Source organism: Aulonocara stuartgranti (genome assembly GCF_965226115.1).
Source record: "Aulonocara stuartgranti genome assembly, chromosome: 19".
NCBI classification, from domain to species: domain Eukaryota; kingdom Metazoa; phylum Chordata; class Actinopteri; order Cichliformes; family Cichlidae; genus Aulonocara; species Aulonocara stuartgranti.
In genome coordinates this window covers 18,605,565-18,625,405 of record NC_138955.1, presented here as the reverse complement: position 1 = coordinate 18,625,405, position 19,841 = coordinate 18,605,565, and the positions used below count along the sequence as shown (strand labels likewise).

General features: G+C 41.5%; 1 protein-coding gene across 2 annotated transcripts in view; it reads left to right on the top strand.

The window, feature by feature from the left end:
- syt14a (synaptotagmin XIVa) overlaps positions 1-19,412 on the top strand; it is a gene marked incomplete at its 3' end in the record, with an annotated part of 53,527 nt that extends 34,115 nt beyond the window's left edge. Inside the window, exons 4-9 of one of the 2 annotated variants that reach the window (XM_082516157.1) lie at positions 1,083-1,310; positions 10,935-11,206; positions 11,291-11,740; positions 13,191-13,380; positions 13,890-13,946; positions 19,099-19,412. In XM_082516157.1, the coding sequence (XP_082372283.1) occupies positions 1,083-1,310; positions 10,935-11,206; positions 11,291-11,740; positions 13,191-13,380; positions 13,890-13,946; positions 19,099-19,412 (1,511 nt within the window). The remainder of the gene's footprint in view (positions 1-1,082; positions 1,311-10,934; positions 11,207-11,290; positions 11,741-13,190; positions 13,381-13,889; positions 13,947-19,098) is intronic. The other variant, XM_082516158.1, reaches the window with a different exon arrangement.
- Between the last annotated feature and the right edge of the window lie 429 nt (positions 19,413-19,841).

Below are 19,841 nucleotides of genomic sequence, written 5' to 3'. Positions count from 1 at the left end.
GTATTGGTGATTCTCAAAATCAATTTTATGTTTTTGTAATGGTTACTCCACCAGTGTGTGCAAGCTCTTTAATCATATTCTTTCATGCTAAAATATAAGTATTGTTGTTATCCAAACATTTTCAATTTTACTCTTTTAGAAACAGCAGAAAAACAAAGTAATGCACATTATTAGTTTTTGATTAAGATGCCAGATTTTCCATCATTTATTTGCTTTCTTGAACAGAAAAATTACTTTTGGTGGTTGTCCGCTCAGATTTGGGTGTTAAAACAAGAATTCACTTTGTTTTTTACCTGATAAATATCATTTTTATTTTAAACAGCTTTTTAAATAACTTGTGTTTTCTTGCTTTTATGACAGGCGGTCTAATAAATGTACCAAACACTCGACCTGATGAGCTTATAGACTTAATCTCTTGTTTAAAGCCTTATTAAATACAGTGCAATGTTCATTTTGCAAATTATGAACTTCATCGACCTTCATTCAGCTACATTCAAATCCTTCACGATGTCCTTCAACCTTTTGAGCCTGTCATCATCCACTTTTGTCATCTTCTGTGGGTTTTTTTCAGCTCTTCCAGTGAATGCTTCCTTTTATTTTTTAAAAAAAATGTACTAGTTTGTTGATTTGGTCACTTCTAAAGGTTCTTTGTTTTTGTTTTGTTTTTTCAATTGAATGATTAACGGCCTCCCTCACTTGATTGGACATCTCTTTGGGTCTCATATTGAGAGCTCCAGGAGACAGGTAGTTCCAGATCTTTTATCAACATAATTTTTATTTCTATAACGAGGTAACGGGCCTCACATGGCCATAAAACAGTCAGTCAGTAGTCAAGTTACTTTTAAGCCCCTCAAAATGTGTGACTGTGTATAAAACTTCCTCAGATAAAGCCAGCAAATTCCTAAAAATACCTCTAATTAATGCTAAAAGTCTTCAGTTCAATCACACCACGATTGTTTTTGTTTTAATTTAATATACACTGTGTGTGTCGAATCATGTCTGAAACAGTTTTTGTGATATATAAGACAGTGTGGAGGGAAATGATTGTGGAACTGACTGTATTGTCCTCTATCCCCAAACAGATAAGGTCTACTCCGACGCTGACTTGCAGGCTTCATCGTCAGACAGCGAGGATGAACTGATGGGTCAGTATCAGGAAGCGGTCAGCCGCTCCCAGGGCCTCAGAGGAGGAGCCAAGGTGTCCTCTAATGCCAAGCACACTGGAGGATTCAGCTGGGAGAGCCGGCAGAAGTACAGCCCGCTTACTGCTGATTATGATGGCTACAGCAGTGAAGCCTCAGCTGATGATGGTGGGTCCTCCCACATTTGACCGTCTTGTATGTTTTCCGTGTATCCACAGATTTGACACAGTGAGAAGTTCAGATATTTAATTCATATCACCTCAGGGAGTTTTAGTTAAATGCTCACAGTCCTCTGCAGCTCTGTACCAACAAACACAAGAACACCATATGTGTAACACACACACTTACACACACTGTCAGTTAATCTAGAGAGGTGATCAAAGCGAGGCTGCCGTTCAGCACACTCTCCGTGGGAGGGTTGTGAAACAGTCAACTGTCTGTACAATGTGCACAGCCGCAGCCTCGCACTCTTCCTTCTTTTTTTATAACACGTCTATGTTTCCCTTCTGCCCGACTCGCCATCGCTGCAATTGTTCTTCACCCTTGTCGAGGTGGGTTCAGTCACAGAAGAGCGCTGGCACTGACCTCCTTGGATTAGTTTGTTATTCATCTGACACGTTATTGGCCAAGAAGCATATCGTGTTGATTTAACGCTATACAAAAAGCCACTCTTGACTTTCTCCTCAGTAAATGTTTACCCAACTTTATGCTTAAAAAATAGCTTTGCATGGCATAAATGACAAGACTGGCTCTGCCTAAAATGAAGAGACTGTGCATGTCAACACTTACAATGGATGTTTTTTAAGCTCGTGGCTTCCTGAGGTGCTTCTTTCACCTCTATATCCAGCCTGCCATCTAACCCTGTAAGAACCATCCTACACTATGCCCCTAAATGTGAAACTAGCCCTTTAGGGAAAGCAAATAAGCAAATGTATCTGTTGCATAGAGAAGAAAACTGTTACAAGGAATGTCAAATTCATCTAAAAGTCCCCGATTGACCTGTTTTTCCATCCTGCAGAAATATATCGGCAGTGCTGTTGTTGCCTGTTTTCGTCACACCCAGACAGGAATGCTTGTGTCTGACAGTATTTTTCAAAGACAAAAACAATCTAGTCTATGCCAGGGTCCTTGATTGGTGAATCACGTCTGAACCAGTTTTTGTGTTATATAAGACAGTGGGTTCAAGTGCCGGGTGTCTGGCACAGTCTATTTAAAGCCGCGTTTGAATGTGTAGCTGGGAGAGAAGTAGTACATGGCGTGCTTCTGACTCCATTAGCAGAGAGGCAACGGGCTGCACAAGGTTGTTGTTGAAGAAAAGCAGAGCGTCTCCTGATATCCACTAGATGGTCTCTGTTATCTTCAGATGATGCTTTGAATTTTTAGGTCACTATAGAAAATAATCCCACATGGGGAAATGAGTGCTATTCAGTAATATTATACTCCAGGATTTTCAGGTAACTCTTACTAGCAAAACTTTAGAATGAATTTATGTTTAATCTGCCTTCATTTAGAGACACGAAGGAGCCAACTAGAGAATATTGTCCCAAAGGTAATCATTGAAATCTGAATTTTGTTTCTGGTGCCTCAAATGTAAATGTCAGTGCAGTATTTCCTTTGCAGCTGTGATGCTTTAAAGCTTACTTTGAAAATACTGCACTACATGCACTACATGTACTCACTGGCCACATACACCTTGCTAATACTGCGCCTTAACTCTTCATAGTTCAAATTCAAAGATGCGCTGAAAACATTCCTCTAAGATTGACACGATAGCATCACACAGTTGCTGCACATGTGTTGACTTCACATCCATGATCTCTTGTTCCACCACATCCAAGTGCTGCTCTATTTGATTGAGGTCTGGTGACTGTGGAGGCCATTAGAGTACAGTGAACTCACTGTCATGTTCAAGAAGCCAAGTTTGAGATGGTTTCAGCTTTGTGACGTGACCTGTTATCAGAAAATGATTACATTGTGCTCATAAAGGAGTGACAATAATCAGGGAGGCTGTAGACTCAAACAATGCTCAGTTGGTTCTAAGGAGCCCAAAGTGTCAGGACAATGTCCGCCACTCTCCAGTTTGCCTCCCAGCCATTCTCTACCTGCTCAGCCATGTCTACGCCCACCTGGACAAACTGACGTGCACTGTGGGAATCATGTTTTTTGAACTTCTCCAGTGCTTTCAGGCCAGCTCTACTGGTGATAAATTGACAGTGATGCAGGTGGATGCCTCCCTAGTGACCTGGATAGTTTGCTAAGTGACTGGCAGACCACAGTATGTGCGCCTGCAGCACTGTGTGTCGGACAGTAAGTGTAGTAAGCGATACGGGATCCCTGCGGGGCACTGTCCCCTCTCCCTCATCTTCCCCTTTTACACCATGGACTTTAACTCCTGCATTGAGGCCTGACACCTTCAAAAGTTTTCTGATAACTCAGCCACAGTGGGCTGTATCAGGCTGTGGTGGGTAACTTTGTTATGTGATGCAGGCAAAAGCATCTGCAGCTTAACTTGGGCAAACTGTATGTGGATGAGAACACCGCTGGCTCCTGTTTGCATTTATGGGGTCTGGGTGGAGACAGTGGAAGATTACAGGTGTCTTGGTGTTCACAATGACAGTAAAATAAACTTCATTAAAAACACAGAAGTGCTCTCCAAAAACTTATCAACTTCTGAGACGACTGAGGTCGTTTAATATCTCCCCGATGATGCTCACAGTGTTGTATGAGCCTGTGGTGGCCTGTGCCATCATCTGTACTGTGGTGTGCTGAGGCAGCAGGTACCAGCAGACTCAATAAACTTACCCACAAGGTCAGTCATGCTGTGGGTGTGGAGCTTTTAGCGTCTTTGTTTTACTTATTTTTTAGTAGAGAAAGTTTACATCCATCCATCTTCTTCCGCTTTATCCGGGGCCGGGTCACACCAAGCCGTTCCCAGGCCAGCCGAGAGATATAATTTCTCCAGCGTGTCCTGGGTCTGCCCTGAGGCCTCCTCCCGGTGGGACATGCCCGGAACACCTCACCCAGGAGGCGCCCAGGAGGCATCCTTGTCAGATGCCCGAACCACCTCAACTGGCTCCTTTCGATGTGGAGGAGCAGCGGCTCTACTCTGAGCCCCTCCCGGATAGCTGAATTTCTCACCCTATCTCTAAGGGAGAGGCCAGCCACCCTTCGGAGGAAGCTCATTTCCGCCGCTTGTATTCGCGATCTCGTTCTTTCGGTCACTACCCACAGCTCGTGGCCATAGGTGGGGGTAGGAATGTAGATTGACCGGTAAACTGAGAGCTTTGCTTTTACGCTCAGCTCTCTCTTCACCACAACGGACCGGTGCAGCATTTACATTTTCTTTCATATTTATAATTTTTAATTGTGTGTCGATAATAAAAACAATTTCCCTGCTGGATTGATAGTGTTTTGATTCTGATTATACCTCATGCAGAGGTATAATCAGGAACTTCTCAGGAACATCGCCTGTGAACGTCAGAGGTGCTTGTGTAGGATCAGCAGTAAGTCAGCTGTTTCTGCCTACGTGGCACCAATAACAATGTCACATTCACCCCCCCCCCCCCCCCCCCCCCACACACACACACACACACACACACACACACAGACAATCGGATGCTTAGTTTGCTCAGTTCATGATGTCATTGTGACCATGTCTGGATCAGTGCAAACAGTAGCTGCCATGTGATTGGCCAATATTTGTATTAACGAGCAGTTCGACATGTGTACCTAATAAAGTGGCTGGTGAGTATATATTGACTGAGCTGTTTACTTTGGTTTGAAGTCATGTTTGTTTTCTTGCACAAATCCATCACTGACTACTTGCCTGTTGCAGGAACGTCACGTAGTGAGTGTTCTTTGTGCGTGAGAGAGAAGCAGGGATTTGAGTCACAAGAGCCTGCCAGCAATAATTTGAAATTTACTCGGTTTATTTATGACAACATGTTAGCTACGCAAGGTCTTGTTTTGATTTTTTTCCTCATGATTCTAATACCCTTAAAGGTTTCAAGGATTATCCAGATAACTGGCAGATGATGTATTTCTTGGCTGCCAAGAAAACAAATTCAAGGAAAAGCAGTTGTTTGTGTGCCTTCTGTAAAGTTTTTGGTTCATCAGATCATAATCAGCTTACTTATAGTTGCTCGACTATAACCAAAGAGGAGGTAAAAACTCTGTCCGTCCGTGGCTGCACTTCGGTTGAAAGTACTGGAGGATCATTATTTTCCTCCCTGTGGTAAGGCTTTGATGGCTGTGGTTTTCTCTCCCACCAAGCCATCGTGGACCAGCAATATCAAAGCAGCGGCCTCGTGCCATGGCTGACATCGGTTCAGGCTTTCTCTGCAATATGGAAAGTTTCATTAGATAAATAGGTGAATCGTTTCCATGATTTTCCACGAGCGCTAAAGGACACGCATTTCATTATTTTTTCAAGCAAACAGCCATAAAAGCTTCCTCTCCACACCCACAGCTACCGCTGTTGTGTTTGTCTGAGTATGAAGAGCTTCATCCTCAGGACATATGTATAAAACATGAGGAGGATTGTGCCAGAGCTGCAGAATCAGAGTTTGGGTGCCCCGGTGGCTTCACTCAGACTCCAAAAATAGGAAGTAAGCAGAAAGCAGAAAAATGATCTAAGGTTTCCCTTCTCTGAAGTAAGCCCCTGCTCTAATGGCCACTTTGAGAACCGTGTTGCACAGCATGTACCAGTGCTTTTTGATGGTTTTCTCACTCATGTGGATAGTAGGATTTCAGCTTATGGTCAATGGACCCTCCAAATCATTTGCTGTATATGATTATGAGTAGGTCCATAAATAAACTGTGTTGTCACTGTATCCATATTTTTATTTTGTCTTGTCACCTGTACTTTGCTCTTGGCAATAATTATAATAATTAGTGAAAAAAAAACCAGTTATTATAAAAATAATAATGATTAGATTTAAAGATTAAATGTAAACTGTTCTGTTATGTAAAAAAACCTCTTCTTTTTTTCTTTTGTTATTATTTTCTTTTAAGAGAAATATGGTAGACACTCACATTTCTGTTAATTTACCTGTTGCTATGGTTTCAGTTCAATTTTAATTATATATCACCAAATCACACTTTATTTTGTAAGGTAAAACACTCTAATGACACAGAGAAAACTCAAAGATCAAACAACCCCCGATGACTTGGTGACAGTGGGAAAGAAAAACTCACTTTTTACAGGAAAGAAACCTTCGGCAGAACCAGGCTCAGAAACAGCAGCCATCTGCTACAGGAGGTTGGGGATGAGGTTTCATTGATTGTGGCTTTATTTCATGCACTTTACTCAGAGCTGATTGGCCTACCTCTGACCAGAAAGCTCAATTAATCAATCCAGAGTTCATGATTTGATTCAGTTTGAATGAAAGTGGTTTTAAAAATCCAACATAAACCTTGGAAAGAAGCAAATTAGTTTTTCACATAGAACAAAATTCACTTGTGAATGAGGGTGCAGCGATGACTGGTGCCATGTTGGAAGTCGGCCACATTTTTAAAGACCTTGTTTACTTCTGAATGGTTACCCAACCAGCTCAATAAGAGCAAAAAAACATTTTCTGAAGCATTAACTAACAAAAGTGAGAGAATGTTTCTCAGCCAAATTTTGTTCATCTCGCACTCAAACCTGCACATTTAGCACTTTTCTCACATGAAAATCGGTGAGGTGTAAGTGAGATCACGATAGCTTTATTCATATGCTGCAACTCAGAAGCAAAAGGAAGCCATTTTTAGTATCCACACCTCTGAGCACATGTTTTACAAAGAATATTGTAGACAGAGAATAAATGGGGATTGAAACTGGGAGGAGGGCATTCAGTCGTCATAGTCTATACTCTGCACAATTTTTAAGGGATTATTTCTTGAGTGAAATGTAGTTCCAGCAAGTAGTTCCAGTCCTGTACATTGTCTTCAGGATTAAGATTTAGTTTCTACCACCATGCTAAGCCAGAAAAATAGATCCCGGCTGTGTTTCAGATTCTTTAATGAATAAATTAATTATTTTTTTCAAATATAGCTTTCACACAAGAACTGGAATACATTGCAGCTGGGTTCAGTCCACTGTTCCACAGAGCCACATCTTCAAGCATATTTTATATGTTTTTAAGGATCTATAAAGTTGGGGGTAAAAAGGTGATAGGTTTGTAGCTTGAACCTATTCGCTGGAACGTTGAAGACAATATAATTACACCGCAAGCAAGACACGAAGTAGGCAAAGTTCTTCATGTTTCTCGTGCACGGGAGAGAACCGGACAAACGCCGTTCCTTCGCTTGACCCCAGTTGCTCTCGTCCGCTCCCCCGTAACACTGCTCTTTTATTGAGGTTACATGAATATGCATAGGTTCATTAACATACGACGTCTACATACAAACAAAGAGTACCTTGCCTGTGTGTGTGTGTGTGTGTGGGGGGGGGGGGGGTCAGAGTGTGACCCCATAAATGACTTCCCTAAACCTGCTGGTCTGGAAGTCCAACAGTTCATCTAAACAAAAGGCACTTAGCCTAAAACAGATATAGCCACGTTTATCCTACCATAAAACAATAAAACAAGGTACGACCTCTTCCCATGTTCCCAGGATGTAGGTGCGCAATGCACACCAAGCCTTTGCAGCCTGCTAAAGATCACACATCCTATCACTACACAATTGATTATACACCTCTAAGCATATATGGTTAAATATTTCTAAGCATAAATGACAATCAACAATACAAAACCTAACAAAAGGTCTACAATAGGGTGTGCAACTGTTAATGTAACTCGAGTCATGCACTCATACTGGGTGTCCTTGTTTTGTCCTTCCATCGAGTGTTTTAGAATCAGAGACTTTAGTCTGTATGAGGTCTTTTATTTTGAAAATTGACTGAATTTTCCATTCGGTTCCTGATGTCTCTGACTTCCTGTCTCCTCATCTGCCCTGTGCAGCTTTAAACAGCTTCCAGTTAAATAAATAAATGAATGAATGAGTAGATTATCCACTATTTTAAGAGATACGGAGCAGACGGTCACTTCTGGGGCACGTCTGGAACTGAAAGCATTGTCTCAAGTTGGTGAGGTCAGTGCTGGAATGTGGTGCAGCTCTTCTCAGTGTGTTTCTGGGAAAAAACTAATGATAAAGTAGTAGCTTGTTTGCATTTACACCATGCAGAAAGTGGCTTTAACACTGACACAACTGGTTTCTCACAGGGAGAATAAATATCAGTTTTATGTATTTATTGGTAATATAGTAAATCTATCTGCTTCTTTCACCTGCTTTGTTTGAATTGGGGTGATGGCACTTCTGTTTTCTTTACACTTAGCCTTCTACATTATCCGACGCTGATATTTTTGCTTAACTCCTTTTAAAACTTTTAGAAAGGTATCAGGAGGTCAGGTGTGTTTCCTCCTGCTTACAGTTGGGAAAAGGACAACCGAATGCAGCATCTCTCATTTTTTCATCTGAGATATTTTTACCTGCTTCTCACAGGCGAGATTCACAAACTGTTTTCCCACTTGAAGAGGTACAAGAAGGCAAAACAAGGCGAACGCCAGCAGAGAAGGGATGAAAGGGTGGGTGAGACGAGGGGAAGAATGGTAACCGTCCCAATTAGCGGGCTGGAGAAAAGAGTAGTGCTTTTACACGGCAGCTTCTATCAAATCAACCGCCCCCGGCTCAGCGGGAAAAAGCTGCTCAAAATGGATTTGCTCCTTTTATCAAGCCCTCCATGACACTTAGTTAAGACTCCTTTGCCTCTATCCTGCCACTGATATGTGCCACTTTGAGCTGGTGTCTCACCGACATTATTAAGAGTGAAAGTTTCAGGAACTTGGGAGAAAGCTGGAACATTGTGTTGGAGTGGATTACGTCATGACAGTGTTGGCTTTTTCCAAAAGTTAGAGGAAAGAAGAGATCGTTCTTTTCAAGTTATGTTCTTCTTCATCTTTTGTTTTCTTTTCTCTCTCTCTCTGCCCCCTTATTTTTTTCTGCAACAGGCTGGGTTTAAAGCATTCATTCCTCACCAGCGTCCCTCTGGGAGTATTAGCATTGGCTGCTCAGTTATTGTGAATCCAAATTGGACAAAGGAGTCAGGTTTGATAATGCAGCTGACAACACTATTCAGGCTTCTTTGTAAGTGCCACAGAAATGTTCAGCACAGCCTCACTCTTTGCCTTCCAGGCAACTGAATCATTTAGAAAGGTGAGAGGCATAAAATGTGTGGCAGATTAAGAAGTATTCAGTTCAGTCCTTTTAATGGTGTGTATCTGATGTTTTATTTAGACTGTGCATTCAAAAGATTCCTCTCGCAGAGCTATTATACTCACGAGGGCAGCTGCATCAGATCTGTTTGTGAGGCTGAAAAAGAAGTCTGAAAATTTTTAAACAAAATCATAATAATGACAAATTTACAGATCGAAATAATACTGATAGAGTTAGAATTGAAGATTAAACATTAAGACTCACCTGGTATTGTTACAATTAATTTATTATCTGTTAATCTTTAATAAGATGTACAAAGATGTCACGTGTAAATCTAAGTACACCACGTGACTCAGTAGTTTGTTGTCCCACCTTTAACTGAAGTCGTTGTTTTCTCTCACAACACTGTGGAGAAAGTTTAACCCACTCTTCTTCAGTTCATTGTCGTTTGCTTTCCTTCCACAGCATTTTAATTGAGCTGAGGTCTGGACTGTGACTGGGCCATTGCAACACCTTGATTTCTTTCTTTTTCAGCCATTCTTAAAAAGAAACACATCAAGGTGATTTGCTGCTGTGCCTGGGATCCTGGGGTCCTCGTGCTGTCGAATGACCCAGTTTGGGCCAAGCTTTAGCTGTCAGACAGACGGCCTCACATTTGACTCTAGAATACTTTGTTTCATGGTCAACTCAGTGACTGCAAATTGCCCAGCTCCCATGGCTGCAAGACAAGCCCAAATCATCACGCCTCCACCTTGGTGCTGACAGTTGGTGTTTAATTTTCTCCAAATGTGATGCTGTACAGTGTGGCCAATCACCTCTCATCTGTCCGAAGGGCATTTCTCGAGAGGTCTTGTGGTTTCTTCAGATGAAACTTTGCAAACATAATCCATCGTGCAATGCCAAGATCTGTGTCTTTTTTAAGTCTGTAGGATTGATTTTGAATACATGCTGTAGTTGGTGTTCCACTACCATATGTACTAAATGGGCTACATACCCAACCTGTTGTAAAAATTTAAATACTTTAGGTCCTTGAAGTTACTTAAACTCTGTTAAAGTTTTACATTTCTCTCATTGTTTACAAATAAATAATAAGATCAAAACCTTCAAAATTGAAAATAATTGCCTGTGTTTCTGTAGCTTTGCACAGTGTTCTTTGTTTTCGGTGCCACAGAGCTCCATTTATTTATTTACTCTGCTGTAATGCTCACATTCGCCAAATCAGAGGCTGAAAATAGTCTTTAAGAAATGCACGATTTTCCTCCAGTTTGAAAACCATTCAACCCCCGTCTGTTACGTTTTTGCTTAAAAAAGAAAAAAAGAATAGATATGTGTTTACCCTGTTTTATGGATGTAGTGCTTTTAATTGGATTGACAAGCTGGGTATGTTGGAAGGCATTAAGACCGTTTTGGTCTTTTGATGCTATGATGTTTGTTGATGATGATGAGAATACAGAATATCACCACCTGCTGCTACAGTGAAGCACTGATGAAGCTGTAAATGTGTGCAACCAAATTACTTTCTTTAATGGTTCCTATTAAACGATGTGTTATGATGTGTCTGTATTTTGTTATTTTATCTATTTATATCCTCCCAACCAGTCAACTGCATCCAGAGGATGAGACGGACGCCGCCACTGGATGAGCTTCAGCCACCGCCCTATCAGGATGAGAATGGCTCTCCGAGGATGTCCTGCACGCTGTCAGATCTGGGTGATGCCAAGTGTGATCTGTCCCACACCAGCGGTAGCCCCCACCTCTCTTTTGGCAAGTGTCCCAGTGAGGGCAGCGACGGCCCCGAGACTGAGAGTTACCTCAACAAGGGCTATGAGGAGGACGTGCCCAGTGACAGTACAGCTGTCCTCAGCCCAGAGGTAAATACCAGTCATGCAATATCAGAGTGATACTTTAGATTGAGGTGTTATTTTGAACACTGAACATTTCATTGGTTTCCGTAGGATATGTCAGCCCGTGGATCAGCAGCCCAGCTACCGAAAGGTTATGAACCAGATCCTGTTGCAAAATACGGGACCCTCGACATCGTGTTTGACTACAACTCAGAGGAGCAGCAGCTGTCTGTAACCATCATGGCAGTAACCGACCTTCCCAGCTACAAGCGCACCGGTAACATCTCCTGGCAGGTTCATCTGGTGCTTCTGCCCACCAAGAAACAGAGGGCGAAGACGGGGATCCAGAGAGGCCCGTGCCCCATCTTCACGGAGACCTTCCGCTTCAGCCATGTGGAGTCAGAGATGATCAGCAATTATGCTATCAGATTTCGCCTTTACAGCATGCGACGAATGAAGAAGGAGAAGGTGCTCGGGGAAAAGGTGTTCTACCTCACCAAGCTCAACCTTCAGGGCAAAATGTCGGTGCCGGTCACATTAGACCCATGCTGTGCACTCCCGGTAAGATGATCAAAGCAGGTGTTGGCTTTCAAGCTGCCACTCATCACCTCACTAATTACTTCTCTTTGTTGATTGATCTTTCATCCAACTGGATAACATTTTCAGAGTGAGATCACATTTTGCAGATCATTCTTACTGAACTGCCTGTTTTGTTTGCTTGTTGGCTTTTAATGCTTCTCAGGAGTAGATGGTAGTGCGACACTGCCTCCATTTCATCTTAGGGAATAAACAATAATCAGTTTACTTATTTTTTTCCTTTCGCTCACTTTATTTCAAAGGCTACAAAGAAGAAAGGCAGCCTTAAAAGGCACCTATTTATCCTGCATTGAATCTGTCAGATATTAGTTTTCTTTCCCTTTAGTAACAATATTTTTTATTTATGTAGATATCCAGGTGCTGAATTAACCCAATACAGCAACATTCAGTGCTTAATTCACTGAACATAAGATAACTAAAAATGTAAAGAGTATTTTTAGCCTATCCAAAAACACAAGTCCTTAAGTATAAAGAAAAGATGTGCATTACGTAACCTTCAAATGTTAGCTTGCCCAGCCTAATACAGGCTCCTTTTTTAGCGGGTTAGCTATCTGTTTGGAGATATCATATTAAAATCTTCCCTGAATCTGATTTATTTTCCTCACGGTTCTTCTCCATGGCCAGCTTCTGGCCTAGTCCAGCATCCTCACTCTCTGATGACTTTAAGAGCTCAGTCAACAGTTTGAGGTAATAATGAATCAAATGCAAAGTTTATTTTGTAAATGTTACTATTATTAGTGTTCAAAAGTAGGATTATCCTGGTTAAGCCGGTATCCACTGAGTGTGATTTCAGTAACAGATCATTAATCCCACTCTGGCTACCACCATATTTTATATCCAAGTTATAGTGGCTAGCATTATTTAGCGTGTACTATACGACACTATTTTGCCTAAACCAACACTCTGTGATAGTAAATACATCATGTATGTAGTGTATTAAAAGAAGTCAAAGCCAGAACCTCGTAGATTTGAAACCGGAAAACTGGATACATTGTAACTGCATGACGGTGATTTGCAAAATCAAATAGGCATTAAGGTATTCGGCAGCTTTGCCTTTATTCAGGAATATAACCAGAATACAACTGTGTTGGATTACAGATGAGTTGCGCTCATTGGCACAGACAGACTGAGATTGATTGAAACATGCTAGCAATCTGTCTGTGTTTATAAAGTAGATGGCAGTTATTTGCGTACCTCACCCGTCTGTCTGAGAGTGATTACTTGACGTGATCGATGAATGCGAAAAATTCAGTACAATGACCAAGTAAGGAGTTTGACGTCCTGCTGGGACAGAGCAGTAAAGGGAGGGTGTAGTGAACTGCTGTTTGAATTGTAATTCATTTGTGTTTTGGAAAATCCTTAACAATTAAAAACTGATATTAAGAATGTTCTGAATGTTTGCCAACTCTTTCAGGGTGGCGAATCCCAGGTCAGCCTCTCAGATATGACATGCAGTGAAAGCGCCTCGTCATTCCAGTCAGTCAGTCAGGCTTCCACACCGGAGATCCTCGTGGGCCTGGTTTACAACGCCACAACAGGACGTCTCTCTGTGGAAGTCATCAAAGGCATCCACTTCAAAAACCTGGCTGCTAACAAACCACCCAGTAAGTACCCTAAAACGTTTTGTTGTCCAGTTCGAGAAAGAGCAGGAAAACACTTTTAATGTTTCAAATGCTAGAGCGGAAGAGGACAAGTTGAGCCTGTGCATAGGAGTTTGTATCTCCTGTAAACATCTGTAGTCATAGTCTATATATTTTACATACTATGCGCTTCCTTACGTTCAGTCAGAGAGGGACTATGCACAGCGTATAACTTCTCCGAATCAGAGATAGTGTACTCTATCTCGGCCACCACCTGCTTTTCAGTTTTCCTCTGGTTTCCCTCATTTCCCGGTCAGCCTCCTCAGTCAGCTTCCAGGGATCTGAGCAGCAAGTTCAAACAAAAACTGCCTCTTGTTGAACTTTGTGCAAATGTTGTTGTTGTTGGCCTTCTGACCCTGTTTCTCTTTCCTTGCATCTTCTGTTATGTCTGCACCTGAAACTCTCTCACCCTACTACCTTTTTGACATCTTGGTCCGCTGTTTTTCTTACTGCTGTCCAACCCTTGTTGTCAGATGGACTGTTCTGTTGTCTAAAACACTTGATAGGTGGACAGGTTTATATTATCAGAGGTGAGTTTCTGTTCTTCCCTGTAAAGTGTCATCAGTGTTAATTTCACATCCTTTTTTTTTTTTTTTTAAATACATCTTCATGGATGCAAATAGATGTAAGTAAATGGGATGACTGTTGATTGGAGACACACTAATTTAACTGGCTTCTATCATTAATATATATCTAATTTGATGCTGTAGTATGTTGGATTGACTCAATGTCGCCTCATCCCCCAGTCGGTTGCATCAGATGGCTGCCGCTTCCTGAGCTTGGTTTTCCTCATGTCTTCCTCATAAAAGGGAGTTCTTCGCTCCCACCGTTGCCAAGTGCTTACTCTTACTGGATCACATGATAATTGTGATTAACTTTGTCTCTCTGTAATTTATAGGTTTTACATTATGAAACAATTGTTGCTATAAAAATGTAAATTACATATAACAGCAACTGTTTATGCAATATTGGGAGCCCAAGCTCTTTGCACCCATCCCAAATAAGTTGAAAAAATGTAACTAAATTCTCACTTGGAAGCAGTTTTGATAAGATAAGCTTTTCCCATAAAACCTGAAATATGACTTTCTTTAAATTCATGTAAACTTTGGACCATAGGACTCTTATTGCATTTTAACTCTCATCCATGAAGATGCTCGGCTGTTGTACTGTAAGTCTTCTTGCTGTATTTCTGAATGCGTATCACATCACGCATGCATCTGAGATACCCCCTCCTGCCTCCTTTGCCCGTTTCTTGTGTTGCCTGGAAGTCCTTCGTGTTTTCACTCAGCCTTTTTCATGCTATGTCAGTCTAGTTTTCTTGGTGTCTGATAGCCAGCAAGAAGGAGATGTTGTCATTGAGTGCTGGCCTAATTCGAACAGTACGCTTTGCACATTTTACATTTTTCGGCTTTGCTTCCAGCATATGAAACATAAACAGGACTTCTGTAATAGAGTTGCATAAATATTCATCTAAAAGCCACACTGTACTGTCCTCCCATTAATTGCCATGTTCCATGTATTCGTGAATGTCTCTAACTAATAACTAGCTGTCAGATTTTGATATTGTTTGTACATTCTTGAATAGCATATCCACATACTTTATAGTCTTCAAATTGTACTTGGAAAATAGTCGCATCTGGCAACACTGAAAAAAACCTTTGTGCAAAATCCTCACGAAGGCCTTGATTGACTTTGTGCGTCCTTACAAAGTGGAAAGAGCACGGTGAAAGATGCGGAGCAATTTCAAAGCTTCTTTTCTGCCATTTCAAAACAGTACCGAGCCGACGAGTCAAGTTAATCATCAGCCGCAGCCCCTCTCATTCAGCAACAATGCCAAAGAGCCATGCATCACCGCTACTGACCACTTAAGACATCCACAGCTCTACAGAGCCCATTCAGCACCAGTCAAAAAAGAAATCAAGGCTATTTTTTTCACTCTGCTTTTATGTCAAAGAGAGCAACTGAATGTGTGATTGAAGGCGGTGAGCTAGGCGTTGGAAGGCAGCTGGCACTCGACAGCATGAAACCCTCAGCAATTCATTCCTTATACCCCTCTTAGACTGGAACATAATACACAGCATTATTACAGAGTATGGCTGTAGACGAGGGGCAAAACACTCTCAAAGATCCATTGTGATTGCCAGTCTTGCCTCGCTTACTTTCCGCTGGATTTATGGCTTCAGTTTGTGCCATGATTTCTGCATTGAAATGAGGAGTGAATAAGGAAAGCGTGAATGCTGAAATCACTTGATAATGGCAGTGTTTTTCCTTTTTGCTTTTTCCTCTTCTGGGCTAAATGAATGAGCTTTATCGGGATTTTGTTTTTTGGAATGTGATCAGCGGGGTAATAAAAGGTGGAAAATGTCGCAAACTGCGAGTATCAGCGGTACAAGTCGTGCTTCTAAGCTCAGAATTCTTAGATACTTTAATCCCGACTCGATATATTATGTTCTGTCTTTGATTGCTAGGGTCTTGAGCTAAATATGTTTTTTCATATCTCATCTGAAAGCTTCATAATAACATATTAGAATTATGCACCAGCAGTCGTACTAGTAGCAAGTGCTTTTTCTGTTCTGTTTCACATTAAAAGCCCCTATATGCATGAAAACCTGGCAACATGCTTGCATTAGTTGCATAACGCAACTATTAAAATAAATACTAACAAATGAAATTATCATTTTTATTCATCAGATTATTAAAAATTAGATTATTTAAAGAGTTTCTAGTGCAGCGGCAGAGGGCAGTAGGGTTTTTTGCAGATCATTTGGTTGTGCAAGCTTCCTTGAGCAATGAGAACTGGCGCCTGCAAATTTAAGGCCACAGTTCTCAGCCAGACAAGGGTGGACTGCCCACTCCAGGTTGGAAATGAATTGCTGCCCCACTTGGAGGAGTTCAAGTACGTCGGGGTCTTGATAACAAGTTGCGCCTCAAGTGGACGCGTTCAATTGCCTCTGGGTCTTGATAAGGAGCTGGGAAGGAGTGGAACAGGAGGCTAGCAGGATTGATGCATCAATGCAGACGATGTGCCACTCTGGTGAAGAGTGAGCCGAGTGTGAAGGTGAAGCAGCCAATTTACAAGCTAAATTTCAATGAAGCTGTGTAAAATAAAGTGCAATAATTTGCAAGTCTCATAAACTCTTATTTTATTCACAACAAAACTTAGAGAGAATTCACTATTTTAAGGAAAATATTGGCACAGTTTATACTTGATGGCAGCAACACGCACTAAAAAAGTTGGGACAAGATCAAGTTTACTACTGTGTTATTTTAACACCAGTCTGTAAACATGTGGGAACCCATGACACCAGTTGCTGGGCTTCTGGGAGAGGAAGGTTGTCCCATCCGCGTCCGATCTGTTGTTATGGATGCAGAACTCTCTTTAAAAAGATGCGATCAGATTTGTAGGCAGCCAAGTCCGTAGGGACTAATACACCCCATAGCATCAAGCATGCAGGCTTTTGAACAGCGCTGATAACAATCTGGATGTTCCTTCTTCCCTGTAGTCAGAATGCTGCAGCGTCCAGAGCCTTAACCTGCATTTGTGGATGGCACAGTGAACTGTGTTCACAGACAGTGATTTGTGGAAGTGTTCCTAAGCCCATGCACTGATTTCCATTAAGCAATCATGCCTTTTTCAAGGGCATCCAATACTGATTTTTGGTCGTGTCCCTCGCACACAAAGGTTTCTCCAAATTCTTTCATTTGATATTTGGTACTATAGATTATAACATGTTGACAGTTTTGAATTTTGCGTATTCTGAAATTCTTCCACAGTTTGCAGACAGTCTGGTGAACCTCTGCCTGTATTTACCTCTGAGAAACTCTGCTTCTCTAAGATGCTCTTTTTATGCTACTGACTGTTGCGAATGAACTTATTTGCAAAATGATCTTCCAGCTGTTTCTTTGTAATATCACTTACTTTTCCAAACGTTTTCGAGACATGTTGCTGCCAAAACAATTCAAAATGAGTCAAAAAGTAAAATGTTTTAATTTAAATATATGACCTGTTTTTCTCTGTTTTATTGTGGATGAAATATGGGATTATGAGAAAAGCAAATTCTGAATGTATTTGCATTTTACACAGTGACACAACTTTTTTTGAGTTTGGAGTTGTACCAGTCCCTCCTACCTTCACAGCCAAACACTGTGAGCAGTGCCCGAAAGAATACGTTTGCAGAAAAAAGCGGTGAAATGAAGTTCCTCCCATGAGTGTTTGGGCTCGCCAGGGGAGTAGCTCAGCCATTCAGAAGGAGCTCAAAGTGGAACCACAACTCCTACAGACTGAGAGACCCAGCTGAGGTACTTCTGGCATTTGAATAGAATACCTCCCAGTGAAGTGTTTCACCATTCTGGGTCTGCCCTGGACACACTGGAGTTGGGAATTTATGGAAAAACAATACTAAACACATTTTAAAAAATGATTTTCTACAGATATATAATTAACAACAACGTCAGTTCAAGCTTTTCTGAACAAGTTTCTGGCATGATGAAAGAAAAACGCGTGTGCCCATACACAGAAAAGAGTCTGCTTGAGAGAAATAGACCTTAACGGGAAAACTGAAGAAGACCTCTTTGCATAGTGAAAGAAAAATAAATCCAGTGTGAATCTGGGTTACAGTAAGTGTCTATTGCCAAAGTCATAAGGGCAAATGCATGACACCCAAAAAATCTAAATAAAATCTATATTTTTCTTTATTTCCCTCTGAACATGATACAGGTATTGGTCATATTAACACTTTAATGCTGGCAAGAAATGTTTTTAAATGGAAGCAGTAATCACATTTTTAGACATGCATGAAACAAATGGAGTTTCCATGAACTGAGCAGTGGCGTTCAATTCATAAATCATGAAAAACACTCAGTGCAACAACTTAACCTTCTTATTTTTCCCGGTTCTTTTCTGTTACGCAGTTCCTCCATAGATTTTATTCAAGGCTTTTTCGAATGTCTTGTATTTCCCTTATGTTTCTGACACCTCTCACCCAGATTCTCATTTAGTGTCAGCAGACCTGTATATCCTGCACAATATGTGAGTCACATTTTGGACAAAGCATGTCTTGGGACTGCCTCGGGCTCTAAAGTTTTAGCATAAGTCATTATGTCAAATAATAGCAGCTCTTCATGGTAATTTGTGATGAACCACGTAACCAGAATTAATTAATTTTGGCTACATGGTTCGTTTCAGAAGGAGCTCCTAATCCTTTCAAACACAAGCAAACGTATGACTAACTTTCTCCAGTCAGTTTTCATCTTCAGCATTATCCCCCATTTCAGATTAGACATCAGTAGTCGCATAGCAACAAGACTGAAGTAACGCTCCCTGCGCTCACAGCTGTGCTTTGTGTTTGATCAGGAGAAAAAACGCATCCTATGTGGTCATGCTCTTATATATCATCCGCTGTGACATTATTACAGAAGTGAATGCTTTGTGGAGAAAATGTGTCATTCTTTGCTGCAGAGGAAACAGCTGCAGCAGGTCGTCATGGCTGATTACTAAGAGGAAAGGTGAAGAAACATAAGGATTTTGCACAAAGGGTCTATTATTTAAGTCTGGTGCCTGAATTATTTTCTTTCCTTTTTTTTACTACTACAAAGCTATTGTAGAATCTCACGGTTTAAAAAATATATATAAAGATGTATCATTTCCCTTGTAACTCTCTCCTCCACCTGCTTCCTCTCTAGATACATATGTTAAGCTGACCTTACTTAACTCCATGGGCCATGAGATGTCCAAGTGTAAGACCTCCATCTGTCGAGGTCAGCCCAACCCAACCTACAAAGAGACGTTTGTCTTCCAGGTAGCTCTTTTCCAGCTCTCGGACGTCACGCTCATCCTATCCGTCTACAACAAGCGCAGCATGAAGCGCAAGGAGATGATTGGTTGGATTTCGCTGGGCCTCAACAGCTCTGGAGAGGAGGAGCTCACCCACTGGACTCAGATGAAAGAGTCTAAAGGACAGCAGGTTTGCCGCTGGCACAGCTTGCTGGAATCTTAATGGCACAGCAAGATGGCGCGCGGGCATAGCTACACGGCGCCGCCGCCATCTTTGTCTCAGATGGGCAGGAAATGGAAATGTTCAACTGGGAAGCGGGAGTGCGATGCCGTCCAATGAACCAGCGTCAGTGGTGATGAAGAGACGGGAACACAACCACATCTGCACTCAGTTTCTCAGCTCGGCATGGCATAAGCGATTTCATGGCTCTGTTTGGCTAAACAGTCATGAATTAGTTTTATGATGAGACATGCTATTTTCCATATACTGCCGTGTAATGACCTTTAAGTTTTTGTAGATGGCATCTTTTTGTCTGCTGAGCCGGTTTAGCTGGGGCTAAAGATCATTGAGCAAATTACACCTGGTAGCCATATGTACCCACACCTCCAGCCGCATAAATACAAGTAGGAGTTTCTAAAGAAGGTTTTAATT